Source organism: Barbatula barbatula, assembly GCF_947034865.1.
Source record: "Barbatula barbatula genome assembly, chromosome: 24".
NCBI lineage: Eukaryota > Metazoa > Chordata > Actinopteri > Cypriniformes > Nemacheilidae > Barbatula > Barbatula barbatula.
Window position 1 is genome coordinate 9,431,838 of NC_136787.1, and position 19,240 is coordinate 9,451,077.

Sequence of the window (19,240 nt, forward strand, 5' to 3'; positions counted from 1 at the left end):
ACTTACAAAATAGACTATAAAATAATTGAACTCTTATTGTTACGACTTGCTCTTACACAACATGAATGTATGGATTCAAGACCAACAAACACAATCTCACAGGAGTTTCACAAGGTCGGTAATTCGTATGAATCCGTGTAAGATTTTACTCATACGTTTTATAGCTTGTTTGCAACTAGAAACCAACAATTCGCTGTAACATAGTGTGAGAAGAAACATGGATATTTGTAGAAACAGCACTTGCATTTTTTTACATTATTTACCCATATCCAGGCAACAGCAGCAGGTGTGTGACAGTATTAATAAAACACATCAGATTTTCGCAGACATGCGTATGTGATTAAATTGGCATATTTTGCCAGCGGTCTGTCTCCTCTGTCATAGCGTGGCGTACAGCCTCGTGTCATTTCAAAGTATTTCTCCGGTAAAGAGCGCATATTTGGAACACAGAACGTCCCCCACGGCTGTATCTTAATAAGATGCGTTCTGAATCTCATGACATTAATATGATGAATAAATGAACGTGAGGTAATCTCTCTTCCACTAGAAGATATATCCTGTTTTTTTACTATTACTCAAATATGCATGTGTTATCCTATCAAATCCTAAAATGATTAAATACAAGTAGAAAAGAGACTAGATCTGAACTATCACACTTTATATTATATACACAAAAGGAATGATGAACGCACATACAGGGGCTATTGGCTCTTACGGTTTTATAGCTTGAAAATATCGGGATAGATGACACTGGCAGCTCTACAAGTGTATTTATAGTAGGTATCAAAATAACCACAATAATATGAGGCCATCTTTTTTCTCCTTCCTTATGTTTCATCCAGTTCTCTGAGGTGTATGAACGGAAGGGCTGTTTTGATTATGACACATTATCAGAGTGTGATATGAAATAATAATAGCGTGACAAATATATTCAACAGAAAGGGTGGTAGTTGTGTTGCCCTCCTGCAGGTATCAAAGACAAAGTTGTGTATTCAAGAATCATTGTCAAGGAGATGAGACTCCTTATGTTTAACATGTATGCATTTGGCAGACACTTCTGTCTGAAGCACTTGACTGTTCCCTGCAATTAAATTTAGCATAAAGGTCCAGTGTGTAATATTTTGGAGGCTCTATTGACAGAATTGCAGTATAATATACATAACTATGTGTATAAAGACTGAAGCCTTAAAACTTTTTTTAATCTCAGTTCCTAAAGGAATGCTTTACCAAGTGAGTTATAGGAACACTCGATGGGACTCATATCGCTACTTACTGAATACTTCTAAAATTAAAATTCACAATTGATAATTTGTCCCAATGGAAAATGGAAGAGCAGGTCAAATACATTGCATTGTGGGATATCGTATTCACCAAGTGTTCTGCTACGGGCATTTTAGCAAATGTAGTATACAACTCGAGCATGGTTAGAGCACGGTGCTAGTACAGTACAATGCAATGTAAGTCGCTTATAAAAGATAAAATATATAGATAAAAGCGTCTGCCAAATGCGTAAATGTGTGTGTTCCATGAAAACATACACACTGTAGACAATATACATACTTTGTTGCATAGTTAGTATACAAATGATCTATTTCCACATACAGTAGTTGTCTAAAGACACAGCTTCTTAAAAATAAGTGATTGTGATAAATGTGATTCATTGCATGTAACGCAAATCAAGAGAAACAAAGTTGTCCTCCATCAGTCAGCTTAAGGGATAGTTCACTCAAAAATGAAAATCCTGTCATCATTTGCTCATTCTCAGGTTGTTTCAAACATATATACATTTATTTGTTTTGTTAAACACGGAGAAAGATATTTGTAAGAATGTTAGCAATTATCAGTTCGGTGAAAAACAACAGCCAAACGAGCAGCGCTTTAACTTCTGTTTCAGCTTGTTTCCCTGTTGCTGTCGTTCTGGATTGTCATCTAATGTGCTTTCCATTTTTTCCTTTGTGGGTCATTTTACACCATCAGGTGTTTTGGCCACGCCCGGCTGTGCACGCTAAGTGAGTTAGATGATGTGTTCTTCCACATTACAACTGCTGCATTTATCGTAAACAAGCCAAGGGCGACATTCGTGAGAACACCAGCCTTTAATACGTACAGTATAATACACTCACGTCTTAATGCTTAAATATTAAAAACGAACAACAATTTGTCATTTTCAACTCGATTTTTAGCCTTTCTGAAGAGAATGCGAGTGATTGGTGGTTGTCTGTGCAAAACTAATGGTTGTGAGTGCTTTGAACTGGTACTAGCAAGGTCATTGGTTTAATTCCCAGGTAATGCACATACGAATATTATGCATGCACTGTGAGTCGCTTTGTATAAAAGCATCTGCCAAATATATAAATGTAAATGTTGGAGGCGGTTGCAAAGGTCTTTTGGGTAGTTTTTATTATGCTACTACAGTGGCTGTGAGAGTGTTCTGAGTGGGTGCAAAAGCATTGCTATCATATGATCATATCATATATATTGCCCAAAAGCACCCCGTATAGCACAGGCTATAATAATTACAGCTTATTTTATTAAGCTTAAAGGGATAGTTAAAAATTTTTATTCTGTCATCATTTACTCACTCATCTATAAAATGACATCTATACAGATGATTTGGTACAACTTGAGGACGAGTAAATGAAGACAGCAATTTCATTTTTGGGTGAACTGTTCCTTTAAACCGTACTTAATAATAAATTAATGTATGCTAAAATTTTGTCTCAAGCATGGCTAAACAGGTCGATTCCTTCCTCAATGGCTGCTTTAGACGTCATTTGTGTTAAAAACTAATTTAAAAATGACTACTGTTCTAGGAACAGGTGTAACACTATAAATTTGGTGATGTAGTCATCTTGTATCTGATTTCGGAGCACCTCTTACCTTTAGATATGATGGCAGGTGGCTCCCCCAGCAGTAGTCTCAATCTCTTGCCGTGGATCTTGCCCTGGTAGTGTGACTGGGCCACGACAGCTGAAGTGAACGACATATTGCACAGCGTGCAGCATTTGTTCTTATCCACGTCTCCCTCTGAACTGCCCTGGACGACACAGAGGCAGACATACAGCGCTGATGTCCTATAACAAGGACCATTTGTCACATAATAGTCCAGATGAAGAATGTGAGAAGACAATTTGTTTAATTTTGTTTGTCAAAAGGAAGGTATAGCATTTGATGATCAAGTTCACAGCAAAATCGCCAGTGTTAAAAAATGTCAATTTAACACTCACAGTGTATATATAATCCACAGTGTGGATTATATATACACTGTGAAATGTGGCATTTGTGTCAAAACAGTATTTCATGTCCAAGTACCTGAACACACATCGGGGTCCTGATCAACCTAAATTTATTCTGCGATAACAACTGGACAGTTGTATATGATCCCTTCAATAATTAATCCACAGTAAAAACGTAACATTGAAAATCAAATGAACCGAGATTATTACCCAAGGTATAAAATGGCCCTATATTAACAATTTTAAAAACAATGCACCTTATTAACTATACTATAAAAAATGATTGAAGGTGCATCAGCTTTTCAGCTCAATAATGTTTCACCACCGATCTGTTTTGATTTCCCAAAATTCAAATGAATTCTTTGACATTTCAAACGGCCTACAGCACATCAATACTGAACACCCTGAGCATTAAGAACATGGCAAGGTCAATGTCATGAAATAAACATCCAGACCTCAAAGCAGCTCGGCTCAGTTGTATCGCTCTCTCAAGTCTAAACATCTGAAAAAAGAGATCCAATCACACCCTGATTGAATTTCTGAGCGTTCATTGTTCTGTAACAGTTTCTAACAGCAAAAGAGCAATAGAGCCGATACAGCTGTGCAAAGGGATGTCTTCTGTCTGCACGAGATATGCCGCCAGCCATTGATCTGCGTTCACTCATTCTGCTTCTTGTTATTTCTCTCCTGACACGGCATAATGTCTTTATTTACTCTCCCCGAGGGGGAAGACCTCACAGACCTTCAGCTCAACTGTTCCTGATCGACATTGACCTTGGCAGGAAAAATCATCACATGCAATCAATAGAGAATCAAGAGTTAACGCTTCTATACAGTCAGAATATTCAAGCTCAGATCGCTGCATTCATATGCCAACATCTTTTGATTAAACAGGTTTTTATCAAAAACAGGAAACTAGTTTTTTGTGTTTTATGTATAAGTTAGCTGTATATTTTTACAGCTATTGTTTTAGCTATTATAACTGTAATAAGAAAACAATTTGATATTAATTGGACTATAAAAAACATACTTTTTCCCCAGAGTTATCTGTTTTTGCAAATAAACTGCAAAATGTTGCCAGCTGTAACCAAGCTGTTTTTAATATGATTTAAGGCTACAACGGAGTTGCCTGGTCTGTGTTCATTCCACAAAATTGTCGCCGGTTGCTTTTAAAGACAATTAAAGACGGACAGATTTTGTTGATTTTGCTGATTTCATCCTTAAAATAAGAATATTTATTAAAACAAAGTGTGTTTATGAACAATACTGTACGATGATTTTCAAGAGGAAATTCTGTATACTGATAACAATGACAATAAATGTGTATGTTAGGTATACGAGAGACATATTGTAGGTTTTGGTATTAGTGCTGGGGTCAGTTTTGTGCTATAGTTTTAATAGATTGTTGGGCTGGGATTGTTGCACAGATCTGGCAACCCTGAACAACATCTAAAAATGCAAGTCTCCCTTTTTAATAGTTTTGGTATCTTATTTTGCTGCTAAAACTGTTTCAAAATCGACCGATTTCTGTTTGTTAAAGGTCTAAAATATTTGTTAGCCACAGACCAGCATCCATGGACTAAATTCCATAGGAGCAGGGCGTTGTACACATTGCATTACAGGGCATGGTACACAGTCATAATATTCACAACAATTGACAAACATAACTAAAGCACTAGAGACAAAGCTCAGAGGGACATAAACCTAAGAAAACCACACACAGCGGATGCCAGCTCAAGCTAAAGAAATGCACACATTTGGGATCTGGTATTGGGTAAAACCCAGGTGCAAACAAGGATTGCAATTAACTAGAAAAAATACAAGACTCTGTCATGCCATCTGCCGCCCAAAAGATCCCTCCCCCATCTCTGAGCTCCTGACTTTCCCTCAGAATGCCTGTAATTAAATTGCTGTGTCTCTGGCACATCACTTTCATGACCACAACATATTGTGGTCCTGATTCAAGCAGCATGTGGAGGTCTGACAGATAGAAACTAGGAGCTGAAGATGGGACAGAAATCGGAAAAAAGATGTGAATAATAAGATGAATGTGCATCAACTAAGGCAGCTGTGCATGTGGTGAGTAACCTGGCTTATGTAAAAGAGATCTGTCATCATTTACTCACCCTTGTGTCATGTCAAAGCTCTATTACTTTCTTTCTTCTGCTGAACACAGAAGATGATATTTTGAAGAATGTTGGTAACTGAACCACGGCGGAACCCATCGACTTGCATTGGAACGAAAGAAGTCAATGGGTACCGCTGTTGTTCGGTTACCAACATTCTTCAAAATATCTTCTGTTGTGTTCTTCACACGAAAACACGTTTTTATTTTTTGGTGATCTCTGGTGACAGTTCACCCAAAACTTTAGCTAAGAACCTTCTGTACTGTTCTACTGAAGAAAAATGTCATCTTGAATGACATCAGGATGAGCAAATTAGCAGCAAATTGCCATTAAGGGCGGATCTATCGTTTTCAGCCTTAAAGCAACATCTCAATCTCAACAAAAATGCTCCATTGTTTTGTGCAGCACAAAATGAGTATTCAATTCTTCCGATGCATTTCATAATATAAAAACCTAATTTCTTCTTTCTGTCAACTCTTCCTTTAGTTAAGTTCGGTTTTTCATTCCCTTTGGTTGATAAGTGTCAGCTTTGGGGCAAAAAAGTGACGAACATCCATTCTACTGTAGTTGGAAAAAGTTCCAGAATTATACAATCTCTTGACCTTCAGCAATCCAGATCACAGACCTTCACAAGCTATGTGTGCGCAAAGAGACAGCTGGTCAAGTGCAAGCCGTAACAAAATGGATTGGGTCATTCTTTATACTTGGAAAAGCCTGACTTCCAACATCCCAATAACAGCCCTTACAAAAAATGTGAATGACATAAGACCAGACAGGAGTGATCAGCCCAGATGAGCAGCACATCCCTGTCAATCAATACGCTGTTGACATAAAACCGTTTTTCTCGGCTAGCTACATCAAGACTCCTCAGTGCAATAATGAAACTGTCTGCTTCAATTTTCAAGAAGGACAGGGGTTTGGAATCGGTGATGATATTTTTTCTGTAATCTAGTTCTGCGTCTGCTTTCGACACGTGAGACTTTCATACAGAACAGATGTATTTGTTTGAGTTTTAAGAAACTTACATTGTCTGTCCGGAGCTTCTTTGCAGGACAGCCCCCATCCGCCGGGTGTAACATGTAATACAGACGAACTTTGTTTGCATGCTTTCGACTCTGCAAGGGAAGAAAAGTGGACAATACTGTATGTGATGGTTGCCCAAAAAGGCTTTTTCATTCAGTGTAGACAGAAAACAGAAGTCGCCATTGATTATTAAACTAAGCGATGTCAGGCCCTGAACAATTTTCATCAGAGCTATGGGAACAAGATTATGGACCACTGCTCTCATTTCTCAAAGCTGGATATGCCCCAGCGCAGCCTGAATGATTGTTCTGCTGGCTGGATAAAGGTCCATATTGATTGTTGTGTAACAGACGAAAGCCCAGTCATATGAAAAGCACAAAGGCACAAGAGAAGTAATTCTTACTGAAAGCTTCTTATTCCATTTTCACCCAAAATCTGTTTGAGGCAGCAAAAAGTAAAATGCTTAAGGGATAATTCACCCAAAAATGAAAATATTTATTCACCCTTACCTGTATCACAAAACCATTGAGACATTTTACAAAATATCTTCTATTGTGTTCTACACAAGTAAGAGAGCCATACAGGGCCTTATCATACACGTTTTTTAAATATCAAATGCATTTGCACCCATTTGCCTGGTCTGAAAACGAGGTGTGTTCAGGCACATTGTTGACGTGTTGTTACTTTGAGACGTAGACTGCGTCGTTGGTCTTAAGTCAATGGCACAATGTTTTTTGCTATTTAAAGAGCGTGCTAGTATCATTTTAGTCCTGTAGATTGTCTCTGGAGAAGCTTTCAGTCTTTGCTCTTGCAAATTCCACCATGTAAATAGTGAATCCGCCAGGGTGCAAGCGCAACTGGCTCTTGGGAGATGAACCTCTGATTGGTTTACTGGTTTTGCATTACTGCCTACGGTAATGCATTACTGCATTACTGCCCTATGGAAACAGCACCGCCGGCAACCACAAGGAACTGAAGAGGGTTGTGCGAACTGCCCGTCATGTTGTGGGAGATGAGACAGGACATCTACACCAGGCTGTGTATGAGATAAGCCTGAAAGATCATCATTGATTCCGAAACACAGGCCACTTTCCTTGCTGCCTTAAGGTTGAAGCTACCGGAGCATCCGGTCCCGCACAAACCGGCTCAACATCCAAAACTGATACACTCCACACGCTCACACTTCTTTTTATCTTGCACTACGGTTTCATGGACCACAATGCATCATACATTGCAACTCATGCAATAACCATCCATTTCCAAATTAGCATAGCTACAGTATATCTGCACCTACAAATAAAATGTAAATTATGACCAAGTTCTTATTTTAGGGTGAGCTTATTGGGCTGGTCGTAAACATTTCAAGGGTTAAGCATTCTATATTTAGTCAAGCAATTCTTGTATCATCTGCTTTGATCTATTGATATTCATACTTTGTCCTATTTTCACCTCTATGAGGTGCTTCAAATCAGAGCAGCAGTGTGCAAATTGATCTGAGACTGTCTTGATCCCTTCAAATTGTCACTCAACTGTATTACAGACAGGTTTCAAAGCAACAACATAAACGTTACTGCGAATGCATGCTTTTGTGGCCTACATCAGCATATTATAGAGTGCCTGCAGATTATTTCTGAAAATAAATAACAAGTAAATTACATTAGCTATCAAGTTAAAAGTATGCCTAACCACTATTATTTTGGGTTTCAAGTAGAAGCTACTTGGCTTAAGTTACAAGACCCATTCAACAAATTGTTTATTTAATAAAATGAATATACTATTAAATTCAAAAAATTGTTTATATAATAAAATTATTAAACGTAAAAATATTTATAAATTGTTATATTATTAGCCAGTGGCCAGACCATCAACAAACACAGACAGGAATTTTGGGCCAGGCGCGTGCTTCCAATGAAACCCTCTATAAAATGAGTATTCCCTGAAAATTGTTACAATGCGTAAAAAGTGTGATTTCAAAATGTGATTTTAAACATGAATAATTGAAGTAATTAATTTTAAATGAGATTTCAAGCGACTAGAACAATTGCAAACTACATATAAGCTGGTGTGTCCAACATCACCTTGTGTTTGCATAAAGTTTGACCTTATAAATTGCTAGGCGATTACTTTTGGGAATGAAGACAGCTGAGCTCATGAGTGTAGGCGGGATGGAGAAACTAATCCTAGCCGTAAGCAATTTTCCCAATTTTAATGTTACTTTCTGGCAACATGCACGGAACATGTAAAAAATGATAGATGGAAAATCATGTCCAAGTCATGGCAAAATCACAACATTTAGATGAACTACAGAAACAGGCCGCAACATCCCAGTTAAGCGGTTCTGGCAAATACTTCGCATTGGCTTTAGTCATCTGTTCTATTTAATAAGTGATTCAGGCAAGGCCAACGTTGACTTTGTTCCTTCTTGTAAGCTGATTCTCCTCAGCAGGGTGGGGGTGCAGGGATGGGTCTCATTAAATGCATGACCACACAGTCTCATCGCTCTGCCTCCTGCAAACTTCTACCGTCCTCATTACCACACCAACCAGCTGACAATAACAACCCTCCACCTCAGGGCTTGTTTTTTAAATTCTGAGAGGAAGATAATTCCACAGTTAAAGGTCATATGGCGCGAATACATGTTTTTCGGTGTCTTTGGTGTGTTAAAAGTTGCCCATCTATGTATTAGACACGTAAAATTGCTAAAATTAAAGTGTCGTAAAAAAAGCTGCATTCTATCTAAAAAAAGCGATTTTTCACCCAGATCTGCCTGAAACACTTCGTGTAACCACACCCCCACAAATCTACGTCATTTCGTGGTATGATTTGACTAAGACTTAAGAGTATATGCAAGTAAGGTGGGCGTACCTGTCAGTACAATTGCTTTGGAACTTGATGTTCCAAATATGGTAAGAGGCGTTACATTTCCGTCACAAGCTTGCAGTAATCGACCAATCGCTACACACTGGTTAACTGGCCAATCATAGCACACCTCGCTTTTCAGAGCTATTATCTTTGTAAAAAATCTAGGCATTTCAGAGAGTCGGGGCAGATAAAACATGCACCATATGTGGAAAATACAGCATATTTGGTCCTTAAATCGTGTATACACATTGCATTACATCTTTAAAAACGCTAATATTCGTTTTAGCCGTGTCATATGACCCCTTCAAATAGAAGAAAACCAAAAGCAACGCTGAGCGGATGTGTCGCTCCAGTGACTTTATTGGAGAACATGTGGATTATGATTTATAGTTAGAAACATCTATCTATGTCTGTATAATAAATATCTGTAAGACGGCTGGGTTATTGAAAGTAAAAATCGCATTGATTTTTGTCCACAGAGAAGTTTAATGTTAGCAATTACAGTATAATGCGTATACTGTAAACTAGTAACAAAATGATATATCAATAATCTTGCATGACCGCACCAGGTACGGGAAGGTAAGATACAATTTGATCCTCTCATGTGAAAGTTTCTGCACTTATAAGAGATATTGTGTTAAATATCAGTCTGGGTTAACAAGCTAACATCTGGTTCTCAGCCAGCCCAGGCGTCGACTGCATGGTTCCGTTCCCTCAGGAGATGGAAGCAAGTGGAGATTTAAGATAATTAAAACATCTCCATTCAAGGCTGATGTAATGACACATAAGATCCATCCCGATTTGCAGACGTTACTAACAGTATGATTCTTGTGTTTACACTGAAAAGGCCAAAACATTCAAATGCATTTGATGCAGAGGTTGTTAGTGTACGTTAGTGTAAAATAGTCTACGTTGTGTCACTCAACAGTCATTGCCTACATTATACAGAAGAAGGGGCAAGAATGGTAAAGGTAAAGAATGTGGCAAAACCAACTCAGTCTCACAAGGATTCGTAACTATTTTTATGGTGGCTATTTGTATAAATGCGTACAATCTTATTCAAACATTGTAGTACAATTTTCTTTTGCACCAGCGCCAGTCAGGTTAAGGGGTGGGGTGAGGGTTTTGTTTCTAATAATCATACGTTTGGGCAAAACATCACATGCATCTGAAATGTAATTTGCCTGAACTATAAAACAACAACAACAACATAGGTTTGTTGGTAAAATGGTGTATGGTGAATAAAATGAATGAGACACAGTTGGATTTTTCTGAGACCTCTGTTAAAACCCTCTACTTTTTTTTAACCACTGAGATTTTGAACTCCACAAACGCAAACATCCAGTGAAAAGTAATCGTCTGACCTGGATTACGGCATTGGAAATTTACATAATGTGATTCCTATCCAGCAGGAGGGAAAAATTGGGAAGGTTAAAACGACAACATGCTGACAGTGTGCCATCCATATGTGTCCTTATAATGACTTCTGCTGGGGTCTGTACATGGGTGAACCGTTTACTGAAGCGAATAAATAAAAGCCATTAGCTCTTATAACATAAAACGTTCGCACAAAGATGGCAATTTGTGTAACATTCATGATCGGTCAGCATATTATTACAGTTTGAAATGGTTTAGTAATGTGACTATAACAGTTAAAGTGTGTTTGAAAGGCATGGCAGTCGCCTTACTGCATCAATTGCCAGTCAGTCAATGACTTGCAGCATTTTTACAGTAGTCACTTCTTAACATGTCAGACACGATTTCAAGGTAGGTAGAATGTCATGTTGATTTGTCTAGAACAGGGGTTTACAACATTTATGATCCCAAGGACCCCCAAATAAGATGAAACTATTGTTAGAAACCCTCTTTCTTAAATACATATGTTTTATGCATAAACACACATTTAAACTTTTTTATATAAATTATAAATGTGATATGACACATATTGTTTCCAGACATAAGTAATTGGCTATACTTGTTGGATGTATGTAACCCTGAAGAGACATTGTCAGATCAAATGTATTTGTACTGAAGCAACTTTCACTTTGAGTGTTAAAACATGGAAGTGTTTCTACAGTAGCCCTAAACTACTCAAAACGCAACGACATCTTTGTCCCGTGAGAGCCACTGCAGTGCTTCAAAAGGGAGGGGTGAAGTGAGCCGTTGGTTGCAATTCGCAACCTCACTGCTAGTTGCCTCTAAATTTCCACAATGATCCTTTAAAAATTGAAACAAAATTCATGTTCAGTAGACTACTACTTTACGTTTAGTAGTCTACTTCACATAGACTTTACACTGGATTATCTTTTTCCCTGAAATTTTCTGGGGACACCTTGAAACCTACTGGAGGCCCCCGGTGGGTTTCTGGACCCCAGTTTGAAAACCTCTGATCTAGAACGTCACATGCAATACCATTGAAAGAAGTAAATGTCCCATAATTTAAACCAAATGGGCCTTTATTTTTTTTATTTCAACTACCCATCAGTATTATTTCTTCAATCAACCACAAATCACACCACGTGCACAGAATTTTGGGATATGAAGGTTGAGTGAAGAATACATCCATAGAAAATGCCTTGGTAGATGCCTTAATAAACTCCTTCATATTCTCCCTGTAAAGATTGCTAGTTACACTTCATGTTTGAAACACAGCAGTGTTTTTTTAAAACAACAGGCAGAATTTATATTCTCATAGCATTGACCTACTCGCACATCCTGCTTGATATTATCAGAAATACATTTAATGTACGCACATGTTGCGATTGATGATGGGTGAAATTTCACACCTCTTTTTTAATTGCATATGAATATTAGCTGCCAAATCTAATTAACCTACTAATCTGGCCTCATTTACGAAAGTGAGCAGCAGACAGGAGAAAATTATTGACAGCAGATCATATTAACGTGTATCAGAAAATGTTACTCACCTCATAGTGGGCGACTCTCTGTGACTCAGAGATAAGCTGAGCGCTGCACACTCTGCAGTAGCTGTCAGTGAAGAGCCCAGCATCCACCTCTGTAGACTTCATCTAAACAAGAACGTTGTGAGCGTATATGTCATGAATTTAACAATGAACCATTTTAATCAATCGTTCATTAAGGGCACTTGAACTAGATGATAATAGAGAACATTGAGTCAAATATCAATATCAAATATTTAAAACTTTGTGTATTTTTATAATTACAAACGTTTTATTGTATCACGATTCCACAATTATAAAATAAGCAAAGCACAGAAAACAGACAGGAGACCCCAGTTCATGTTCTATGTGAGAATTAACGCTCTTTTCTTTTGGGTTATTAAATAATAATCTATTACGGCCCTGTCTACATAAGTCATGTTAGATTTCATCCGCGTGACATTTTGGGTTTATCACACTGTGACATTCTGTCTGGAAACTGATGAAATCTGTGACATTTGGATTTGGCTGAAGGAGAGGTATGTTTTGGGGGGGTAATGATACTGACAAGAGAATATAAACCTTGCACCATTATGGGTCTAAGAGGTACCACGCTGGAGGAGAAATAAATGTTGTAGTTCTTTTTTATGTTGATCTGGGACCAGCTGAGGCCACCATATACTGACCTTTGATATAGCATAAAACTGATTTAAGTGTAAGGGGAGTTTGACAATGAAGAAGGAAAAGTAATTTATTAGCTTTATCTTCTATCTAAAGCTTCTATCTTGTCACCTAAAACACGAAAGTGGTTCAAATCTGGCAACATTTTGACAAGTTAGCGACTGATATTAACTGATATCTTAAAGCCGCTTTAAAGATATGGTAAGATATGGACACAAAATGAGGATGGACTACTTAGAAAAATATTTTTTCTTAAAAATAATTATTATTCTGTAATTTTACTGCCTTTGGTTTTAGTCATTTTCAACATTCTGAGAGAGCGTCATGGGAGACTTTGCTCGAGATTCTAGAGGGCAGATCATTTGCGATTCAAGGGCTTTGCCAACTAAATTTGAATTATGATAAAAGAGTTCCCCTTCAGTCGGTCTCTCGACGTTGTGAGAGACTGACTGGGGTTTGATCTTGAGAACCTACCTTCTCCGAGATAATTAATTATAAAACGTCAATGGGCTTGGAGAATGGCACGCGCACGCCAGTCTCCGCCCCGTACATACGGGTATAAAGGAAGATGGCGGCGGTCATTCACTTATCCTTTGTTCTTCGGAACCTGTGTGTTTGTGGCCAGAAACCGCGCCCCGCCCGGGTGCCGTTTCCTTCCGGAGGTGCATGAAGAGCTCTCCAAGTCCTGGAATGCGCCCTTTTTGGCACTTATCAGGCAGGAGGGCTCGGCGGCTGTGACTTCCCTGGATGGTGGAGCGGCTAGAGGCTACGTTGACGTCCCCCAGGTGGAGTGTGCAGTCGCGGGCCATTTATGCCCGCAGACAGCTGCCACTTGGAGGGGTCGTCCTAGACTCCCGTCCAGAGCATGTAAGCTCTCTTCGACACTCGTGTCGAAGGCTTACAGTGCTGCTTGACGAGCCGCTTCTGCTCTCCACGCCATGGCGGTCCTTCAGGTCTTTCAGGCGAAAGTCCTGAAGGATTTGGATGGCGGGAAGTCCGACCCAACTCGCATGAGTGAGTTGCGAACTGCCACAGACCTCGCGCTACGGGCGACGAAGGCCATGGCGTGCGCCCTGGGTCGGTCGATGTCCACAATGGTGGTTCAGGAAAGGCATCTGTGGCTTAATCTTGCGCAGATGAGCGACACCCAGAAGGCCCGCCTACTGGACGCGCCCATCTCGCAAGCCGGGCTGTTTGGTGATACCGTGGAGGACATAGCGCAGCAGTTCTCCGCGGTTCAGAAGCAGACCGAGGCGATCAAATAGATCCTGCCGCGCCGCGACCGCCAGCAGGTCGTCACATTCCCGGCCGCAGTCTGCTTCCCAGCAGCCCCGCCCCCCCGCGGTGGCACCTCCGGTTCCAGGACCCTCCCACAGGACGACCCACCAGAGACGTCGAGCCCCACGGAAGAAGGCATCTGTCCCCCGTCAGCAGTCCGCCAACAGTTCATCTAAGCGGCCCTGATGGGACGAACCTGGGGGAAGTTTCATTGGGTCTGATCCCGGCCTTTCCTACGCTGTATCAGGGAAGGACGCTGCCTGCCGCGTCTCCATCAAGTCCCCACATACTCACAAAGAGAGAAATTTCCCCTGGGTTTTCCTCCACAGCACTCTCGTCCAGACGGTGTCTTGGATGGATCGGGCCACCGACTGCAATCTCCCCCGGACGTTGCGTCAGCCCGCCTGAAGCAGGTAAACATACAGAGCCGTCAACCTCCCTGGGGGTCCCCCCTGTGCGAGGTGACCGCACTGTCAGCCACCGAACCAGCCTCCCCCGGCACGGTGAAGCAGATTGTCCATCTGGTCCCGTTGTCGCGGTTCTTGGGCGCTTGGCAGCGCACCAGCCCGTCACACTGGATAGAGAGGACAGTCCGTCTTGGTTACTCGATCCAATTCGCCAGGCGCCCCCCCAAGTTTCGGGGCATTCTGTACACCTCAGTGCGAGGAGAGAATGCTTCCGTACTTCGGCAGGAGGTCGCCGCCCTTCTGGCGAAGGGTGCGGTCGAACCCGTCCCTATAACCAAGATGTCGTCTGGGTTTTACAGCCCGTACTTCATTCATTGTCATCTGAAGAACTTTCAGAGGCTCCTGGGGCACATGGCGTCCTCGACAGGGGTAATCCCTCTCGGGTTGATGCACATGCGGCCGCTTCAGCACTGGCTACAGAGTTGGGTTCCCTGGACGGCGTGGCACCCCGGCACCAGGCGGATTACGGTAACGCCTCAGTGCCTTGGTCACTGTGCTTTCTCCGAGCGGGGGTTCCGACAGGTTTCGAGGCGTAACGACAGACGCCTCCCTGCAAGGGTGGGGTGCGGTGTGCAACGGGCACGCAGTATCGGGTCACTGGACGGGTCCCCAACTGCGGTGGAATATCAACTGCCTAGAGTTGCTAGCAGTCCATCTGGCACTGAGGAGGCTCCAGCCCCTCATGCAGGACAAACACGTGCTAGTCCGGTCGGATAGCACGACTGCCGTGGCGTCCATCAATCACCAGGGCGGCATACGCTCACGGCAGTTGTCGCAACTCGCCCGACGCCTCCTCCTCTGGAGTCAGCAGGTGACCAAGTCCCTGCGGGCCACGTTTCTCCCAGGCTACCTGAACCAGACAGCCGATGCGCTCTCTCGTCAGGGCACTCCCCGCGCAGAGTGGCGGCTCCCTCCCCGCGCAGTCCAGCTCATATGGGAGCAGATCAGCCAAGCACAGGTGGACCTGTTTGCCTGCCCGTACTCCACCCATTGCCCGCTCTGGTACTCCCTGACCGAGGGTCCCCTCGGCACGGATGCCCTAGCACACAGCTGGCCGCGGGACAAGCGGAAGTACGCCTTCCCCCCAGTGAGCCTCCTTGCACAGGCCAGTTCCCCTGACGAAGAACCCTGTTGTCGCAGGGGAAGGGCACGGCTTGGCACCCCAACCCGGGCCTCTGGAATCTCCATGCCTGGCCCCTGGACGGGACGAGGAGACCCTAAGGGGCTTGTCGGTAGCGGTCCGGGAGACTGTTCTGCAGGCTAGAGCCCCTGCCACTAGGCGGTTGTACGCTTATAAGTGGCGCCTCTTCTTGTCCTGGTGTTCTCCCCGGGAGGAGAACCCGCAGAGTTGCCCGATCGGGTCGGTGCTGGCCTTTTTACAGCAGAGACTTGAGAGTAATCTCTCCCCTTCCACGCTGAGAGTGTATGTTGCTGCCATTGCTGCGCATCACGATCTCGTGGAGGGTAAGTCTCTCGGTCAGCACAACTTGGTCACCAGGTTCCTCAAGGGCGCGAGAAGGGTGAATCCACCTCGACCGCGCTCTGTACCCTCTTGGGACCTTAACGTGGTATCGTTGTCTTGAGACCCCGTCCCGGTTACGTGCCCAAGGTTCCCACCACTCCCTTCCGGGACCAGGTGGTGAACCTGCAGGCACTCCCCTCAGGGGAGGAAGACCCAACCTCTAATGTGTTGTGTCCAGTACGCTCACTGTGCCTCTATCTGGACTGCACACGGAGCCTAAGAAGCTCTGAGCAGCTCTTTGTCTGTTACGGAGGACGGCACCGGGGAGGGCTGTCTCCAAACAGAGATTGGCGCACTGGATTGTGGATGCAATCACGGTGGCATACCACTCCCAAGATTGCCCGTGCCCGCTTGCAGTGAGGGCCCACTCCACTCGGAGTGTTGCCTCCTCGTGGGCACTGGCACAGGGCGCCTCTCTGGCAGACATCTGTAGTGCTGCGGGTTGGGCTACGTCCAGTACCTTCGCAAGATTTTACAATCTCCGCGTGAAACCAGTTGCAGCCCATGTCCTTAACGCACCCGGCGTGTAGGACGGACTCCTGGTTTGGACGTACGCCTGCGAAAGCGCCTTCTCCCCTCACCAGGTGAGACTAGTGCGCTATTTTAGCCTCCCTACTTTCCCCTCTCGTGGCGAAGTATAGGCATAGCTCCTCGCTACTAGAGGCGTACGCCACTGTCCGTGAGGCCGTCAGTACAGGCTTCTCAGTATGACCAATACTATGCGCTGGAAGATTACGTCTCGCGGTAGCACTCTTGTGACTCGCTAGCCTAGTCAGGGTCGCTCCGCTAGAGGTCGTGATGTTGGTGCAAGCGCTGTGGCGTTTAAGATAGATCCCCAGTCAGTCTCTCACAACGTCGAGACTTCATGCCACAACGCTGCACCGAATCACTGCAGTGAACGGGAGTGCCCTCTCAGGTTCCTCAGTACAAAGGGTAAGTGAATGACCGCCGCCATCTTCCTTTATACCCGTATGTACGGGGCGGAGACTGGCGTGCGCATGCCATTCGCCAAGCCCATTGGCGTTTTATAATTAATTATCTCGGAGAAGGTAGGTTCTCAAGATCAAATCCCAGTCAGTCTCTCACAACGTCTCGTTCCCTCCATCAGGGAACGGAGGTTACAGACGTAACCGAGACGTTTTACATCTCCGTACAAAAACACGGGTTGTTTTCAAACACTTTCTTCTCACCCTGGGGGTTACTTCAAACCAACTGCCAATACAAACCTATTGAGTTGTTCACAGACAGATGTTTCAGAATACTTTTAAGTCACCATGTCTGTGACCCTCTGATAAAAAACTAAATGACACCCTCCAGCAACCAACAGATGACCTTTTGTGGTTCCTCAAAAGAGCCATTAGTATTACTATAACTAATGATACTTTTTAATACTCTAAAAATATTTTTCCACAACAAATTACTTTTTGTAAACAGAAAGGTTTTTCGGGTGTTAATCTACATTCAAATTTCACAAATAAAAATGTATGAAAGGCTGACGCACCCAAACTCCTTCCATGTCAAGCCGATGTGCATGCTTTTGTTGTATTTTGTTATTTTTACATAAAATAAGCCATCTTTAATATAAACTTTCACCCTTAACACATACAATTTTTACATGTAAAATGTCATCTATCAAAAAAAAACTTCTGTACCAAAAACTCAGCTTCCTCAATAATTATAATTAACTACTGTAAATAATTAAATTATGGATTGAATTGAAGCAATTGCCACCCCAACAGCTCTTCTAAATGAGAATCAATGGGTTAAATGTAGTTCAGAAACCTTTTATTCTGATGCGTATACCTACAGTAGCTTGTAAAATCAACTGGGAATTACACTGTGATTGATCCGACAAGTGAAAGACTGGCTCAATATATATGAGAGGTATACAACAGATGTCGCTTGCTCTAAAGCTTTATGCTTTTTTAAAATCTGTTATCCAAATGTCCAAATCTTGTGTGGAACAGAACCTACAATGAAGGAAATTGTTTGTATGAGATTTTCTTGAAAAGACGTTATCAGAGACAGTCCTTTAGATTGTGTCCTTGAAAGCTTCATCTAATAAAGCAGATGAGCATAACATTCTACGTTCATGTTAGGAGAAGTGATTGCTTGTCTTGTGTATGCCCCACAACCAATATTGATTTTTATTGTAGTGAGCTCAAGTTAGAAAAACACATAAAATATAACAGACGGGCACAAGTTCTCATTTTAATTCTTCCTAAGAAGCATTTTTGAGGAAGTGGACTGGTCAACAAAACTTATGAAGAGTAAAGTTTCATAATCATAAAGGCGAACCCTTTCAAGAATATTGCTTATAAGTAAATTGAGTGTCTTATATTCAACTTACCGAGAAGTGGAAGTATGTTGACTATGGAAAAATAGAAAACAAACAGACCTTTTGTTACATTCACTTAAAAGCATTGTATACTAAACATTTGTTAAACCTTTAGTTACAGTAATGTGAAGCCTTGTTTGTTATATCATTAAAACCTTATATTGGTTTGTAAAAATGATCCAGTTCAGCAACACCTGGATCCTTTGGTCCACATTTACAATATTATAGATGATAATAAGATTTATAACTTATAACTAGAAAGGAAGAAAAGAGAAAGAAAAGGGAAAGAAAGAAAGAAAAGACAAAAACTAAACTTATATCTCGTATCTGTAGTTGTACAGCACTTGCAATTTCTCATTTTGCACGTTTGAGTTCATTCTTTTTAAAGAAGGAGAAATGATGGCTAGTGAAAACAAAAGCTTACTTGTAATTCCAGACTGTAGCCCTGGTGCGAGTGATGGGGATGCAGAGTGAGATGAGGGGAGAGTGTACAGTCCATTGAGAGTGATGTTAAATGATGCTGAGACGTGTTGATACTGCATCCACATCCGCTATTCACGTGCACGTTAAACGAGAAGTCTCCGCCCCGCGACGCGCTCATTGGATGCTGTCTCCACAAACAAACAACAGCAAATACACGCTTTGGTTGAATTAAAAGAATATAACATATTACTCACGCTAACGAAGGATGTTAATGCTTCTATGTCATTTATAAAGCAATTAAAGATCCATACACAACATTTTTTTATTACAGCAACAGATTTGCTTTTCTGTTTTAAGCGTTAACGAACTATTTTCGTTGAAACT

General features: G+C 41.9%; 1 protein-coding gene across 2 annotated transcripts in view; it reads right to left on the reverse strand.

Annotated features, from left to right (window-relative positions):
• zmat4b (zinc finger, matrin-type 4b) overlaps positions 1-19,026 on the reverse strand; it is a 28,177-nt gene extending 9,151 nt beyond the window's left edge. Inside the window, exons 1-5 of one of the 2 annotated variants that reach the window (XM_079449255.1) lie at positions 18,858-19,026; positions 18,446-18,466; positions 12,175-12,276; positions 6,388-6,477; positions 2,881-3,037 (exon numbers count right to left, since the gene is read on the reverse strand). In XM_079449255.1, the coding sequence (XP_079305381.1) occupies positions 2,881-3,037; positions 6,388-6,477; positions 12,175-12,276; positions 18,446-18,466; positions 18,858-18,932 (445 nt within the window). In that variant the 5' untranslated portion in view covers positions 18,933-19,026. Of the gene's footprint in view, positions 1-2,880; positions 3,075-6,387; positions 6,478-12,174; positions 12,277-18,445; positions 18,467-18,857 lie in introns of both variants that reach the window. The other variant, XM_079449256.1, reaches the window with a different exon arrangement.
• Positions 19,027-19,240: the final 214 nt, after the last annotated feature.